The 4,107-nt window shown below is 23.7% G+C and overlaps 3 protein-coding genes across 3 annotated transcripts in view, besides 8 other annotated features; 1 reads left to right on the forward strand and 2 right to left on the reverse strand.

The window, feature by feature from the left end:
• The window catches only part of EDI_220520 (uncharacterized protein), a gene marked incomplete at both ends in the record, with an annotated part of 1,876 nt that extends 852 nt beyond the window's left edge, over positions 1-1,024 (reverse strand). The window contains 2 exons of the mRNA XM_001734345.1: positions 51-759; positions 781-1,024. Coding sequence (XP_001734397.1) covers positions 51-759; positions 781-1,024 — 953 coding nt within the window. The remainder of the gene's footprint in view (positions 1-50; positions 760-780) is intronic.
• An 18-nt stretch (positions 1,025-1,042) lies between these two features.
• Positions 1,043-1,200: a sequence feature (AT_rich).
• EDI_220630 (uncharacterized protein) lies at positions 1,190-2,074 on the reverse strand (the record flags this gene model as incomplete). The annotated part of the gene is made up of 1 exon (XM_001734346.1): positions 1,190-2,074. The coding sequence occupies one exon, from the start codon at positions 2,072-2,074 to the stop codon at positions 1,190-1,192; it is 885 nt and encodes a 294-aa protein (XP_001734398.1).
• A 46-nt stretch (positions 2,075-2,120) lies between these two features.
• Positions 2,121-2,143: a sequence feature (AT_rich).
• A 38-nt stretch (positions 2,144-2,181) lies between these two features.
• Positions 2,182-2,231: a microsatellite.
• Positions 2,232-2,233: 2 nt separating this feature from the next.
• Positions 2,234-2,286: a sequence feature (AT_rich).
• A 32-nt stretch (positions 2,287-2,318) lies between these two features.
• Positions 2,319-2,388: a microsatellite.
• A 240-nt stretch (positions 2,389-2,628) lies between these two features.
• Positions 2,629-2,741: a sequence feature (AT_rich).
• Positions 2,742-2,909: 168 nt separating this feature from the next.
• Positions 2,910-3,150: a sequence feature (AT_rich).
• A 262-nt stretch (positions 3,151-3,412) lies between these two features.
• The window catches only part of EDI_220640 (Rho/RAC guanine nucleotide exchange factor, putative), a gene marked incomplete at both ends in the record, with an annotated part of 2,595 nt that continues 1,900 nt past the window's right edge, over positions 3,413-4,107 (forward strand). Inside the window, one exon of the mRNA XM_001733195.1 lies at positions 3,413-4,107. This exon is cut by the window's right edge and continues 1,900 nt beyond it. Within this exon, the coding sequence (XP_001733247.1) occupies positions 3,413-4,107 (695 nt within the window).
• Positions 3,592-3,646: a sequence feature (AT_rich).

Below are 4,107 nucleotides of genomic sequence, written 5' to 3' on the forward strand. Positions count from 1 at the left end.
TTTTAGTACATTGTTTAGATTTTTCAATTAAACCTTTTTTACTTTCTAACTTAAAAGATGGAGTAACATCAACACTTCTTGAAGTTCTATTATACTTATCTCTTGGCGTTGCTGATTCTTTAATTACCTCTGACTGTGCAATAGAATGTCTTACTTTATTTTCTTGAACTGGTAAACTTTCTTCAATAAGTTTTTCTTTTTTCATTAACAATTCATCTTTAGCTTTTAACTGTGTTTCCATTAATTGAATTTTGTCTTTCATTTCTTTTTCTTTTATTCTTTGTTTTTCAATCAACTCTTCTTTCTCATGAAGCATTTGATTCTTTTCATTATTAATTCGTTGAATTTCTAATTCTCTTTCTTTAGTAATTCGATCTTTCTCTTCTAAAAGTATTTTTTCCTTTCTCATTTTCTCTTCAACTGTTTTCTCTAATAATGCAACTTTCATTAACGATTCATTTTCCATAGAATTCATTGATTGAACGACTTCAATATTTTCTATTTTTCCATGTTCAATTTTAATATTTAATGATGCAATAACGTTGGCACTGGTACTTCCAAATAATTCACTTTTCTTTAACTCTTGTAATTCTTCAATAGTTTTTGTATGACTGCGTTGTTCTTCTTCATATTTGTCAAGAAGTTCATCATATTCTTTTGTAAGACAGTCATCTCTCTTCTTTAATTCTTCAATAAGTTCTTTAGAAGAAGAATAAATTTGTATAAGTTTTTGTTTATCTTCTTTTAAAGCATTATTCTCTTTTATAATAGCATTATAACTCTCTTTAATTTCTTGAAAAGTATTATAAAAATTATCTAACGAATAATGATAAGCACTTCTATACATATAAACTAACTCATCCATTGAATATTCTTCTTCCCTAAAATCTTCAGATTCAATTATTTCTGCATTTTCTTTTCCTTCTTCAAACTCTTCTTTTGAATAACTATCTGTTGAACTTTCTTCACTTTCATCTGTTTCACTTGATAAATAATATGATTCTTCAGGTTCTTTTTCTACCATAAAATAAAATCCTTTTTGAATTATTTTTTTCAAAGAAATTTAAATAACTAATTTAATATAAATTTTAATTAACAATACTATTAATTAATATAATTATTATTTTTGATTTATTTAACAAAAAAATAATTATTGAATAAAAACCATCTAATTATTCATTGAATAAATTTATTTTAATTCTTCTGATTCAACTTCCTCTTTCTTTTGTTGTTTTTTATTTTTCTTTGTTTTTTCTTCAACTGGTCTTTTGATAAAATTCTCTGATTTTCTATCATGAATTATCAATTTACAACAACAAATACAAATACAAAAGTTAAGAATAATACCAAGACCTATTAACACTAATCCTGCTATAAACAAACCTTGACCCTCTCCATAAATTTGTCTATCAAGCCAAATATTTTCTGAAGAACAGTTTTTAGAATATTCTAGAGAAAATTCTTCACTTTGAGAAGCACAATGTGTTGATTTAACAAGACATCTATATCTTCCAACTGGAAGGTCTGAAAATAAACCGTCTGTATTGAAGTCTCTTGACTCTGCACCTGATAATTTATAACTAACAGTTCCACTACTAACTTTGGCACTACACTGAATCATACCATAACTTCCTGCACAGTGTTGGTTTGGTGTAACTTTATAAGTAATGTCACTAATGTCTTCATATTTAGCTTTGATCGTTAAATCATCAAAAGAACATAAACATGATTTATAACTTGCTGTACCTGTGTCAAAATCTCTTGTCTCAAATGTATAAGTAACAGTTAATGAATACGTTCCTTCTTTAACTTGAAATGCACTAGAACTTGATGTAACATTTGCACCCCCAGGAACAGTTTTTAAATTATATGAAACTGTGGCATCAAACGACCCTTCACTTAGTTGTGATACTAATATCTGTCCTGTTGCAGTACCAGGACATTCTGCATCTACTGTCATAATATTAATTTGGTAATTTGAAGTAGTAGAATCACCATCAGGTTTACACTCACATGTTTTATCTAAAGAACCACCAAATACATACAAAACATAAATGAATAAAATCACAATCATTTCTAATTTTAAGTTCTTTCTTATAAAAAAGTACAAAAGAAGAATCAAAAAAAAATTATTATTTTAAAACACTCATCAAGAAATATATATAAAGTATATTTATATAAATTTTATTTCATTTTATTATAGTTTTATATATTTTGTTCTGTTTTTCTTTTGTAAATTATAACAAAAAATAATTGTTGAATTGATAAATTTTATTATTTTATTTTGAAACAAATGAATTGTTGTTATTTTAAAATGATTTCTTTTCTTTTTCTTCTTTAACTTCATTAACCTTTTAATTCTTTTTCTTTTTTATATTTTTTTTTCTTGGTTGATAGTACTACAAAACTCAACTCATTCTTTTTTATTTTGTATTTCTTTCATACCACATTTCTTCTTTTTTGACTGTCCTTTTGTTGGCAAATTTCTTTTATGCATTTCCTATTTATTTTCTATGTTTTCTAAAAGATTATCTTATGTTTTCAGGTTTGTGTGATTTGAAACAATAGTTTTTTGGGTCAGTGTTTGTTCTTTCTTATTATAGCTAGGTCATATAATAAGTGTATGTGTTTTAATTATTATTATTTATCTAATCATTTAAATAATCTTACAATTCAAGAAATATAAATGCCAATAATTTTATTTCAATTATTTTAATTTAGTAAGATTAATATTTTTTATTCTATTGTACGATTATTGTTTTATTATTAGTCTTTTTAATTGCCTATAAGATCAATTAATTAATTTTATGGAGTAGTAATTATTTCAAAGTTTCATACAATCAATTAAATAAGGAAGAGTAATACAAACAACACCTTTGCCTTAAAAACACAAAAGAAATAGAAATAAGAATAAATAATACTTTTTCATAAATATTTAAATAAACCGAAGTAATTATTCATTTTAATAAAAATTGAATTTTATTATAACACATTAAAAAAAGTATTAATATGGTTAAAAAATAAATTAAATTATTAAAGAAAATTCTTGTAAAATAGTATTAAAATTTCATAAATTTTTATTTTAAAGAAAAAAATTTTGAAAAATTATAAATAAGAAAATAATAATAATAGAATTTATAATTATTTAAAGAGGAATAGTTTGTTGGCATTTTTAATTTTTTTTCTAAGAAGAGAATTCATAAAGTAGTAGAAGAGCCAATTAAGTCATTGAATTTTGATTGAGAAAGAGTTTGGAAGAATAATTTTTTCAGAAGAATGGAATAAAAATAAAAAAAAAGAAGTAAAAGAAAATGTATTTATAGAAATATATAACTGAAATTTTTTTACTTTAATCCGTTCGATACAAAAACTAGTACGAACTGAGAATTCTTATTAATTAATACCACTTAGTATGACAGTTGAAGAAGCTATTCAAATAAAACTTTCTGATTTAATAATTGAAAGATTAGAAGGGAATGAAATACAACTTGCAAGTATTCTTTATTCATTACTTCATTCTGAAGAAGAAGAAGAGGTATTTAAAGGGATATGTGCACTTATAGATGGATGTGAAAATATAGGATTTAGAAGATTTATATTAAAAATTAAACCAACATTATATTCATTTATATTAATTAAAAATTATGAAACTAGATATGAAATTCTTGGTGGATTATTAGCATTTATTAGAACAATGGATAGAGAAGTTGAAGGATATATTGATTTCTGTGTTAAAAATGATAAATATTTTGTTCCATTCTTACAAGAAGCTTTAATTGATCCAGAAGTATCACAAGAACAAAAAAGAAATATTCTTTTTACAATTAAAACTATGTTAAATAATACTCAATTTGCTGGTGTTGTATCTTCTTTTATTCCATCTGTTATGTTAGAATATTCACCTACTACACCTAATAGAGATCTTGCAGCATTTATATTATTCAGAGTTGTTAATCTAACATTACAAAATGAAGTAATGTTTATTAAAAATAATGGATTTGAAAGAATATATAATATTATTGAATCAGAAGATCCAAATGATATTACAACTGGAGTAACTTTATTGGTTAGTATCTTTAGTGGAAAAGATCAAAAAACAATGAATAT

This window comes from Entamoeba dispar, genomic scaffold (assembly GCF_000209125.1).
Source record: "Entamoeba dispar SAW760 scf_1105229458219 genomic scaffold, whole genome shotgun sequence".
NCBI lineage: Eukaryota > Evosea > Mastigamoebida > Endamoebidae > Entamoeba > Entamoeba dispar.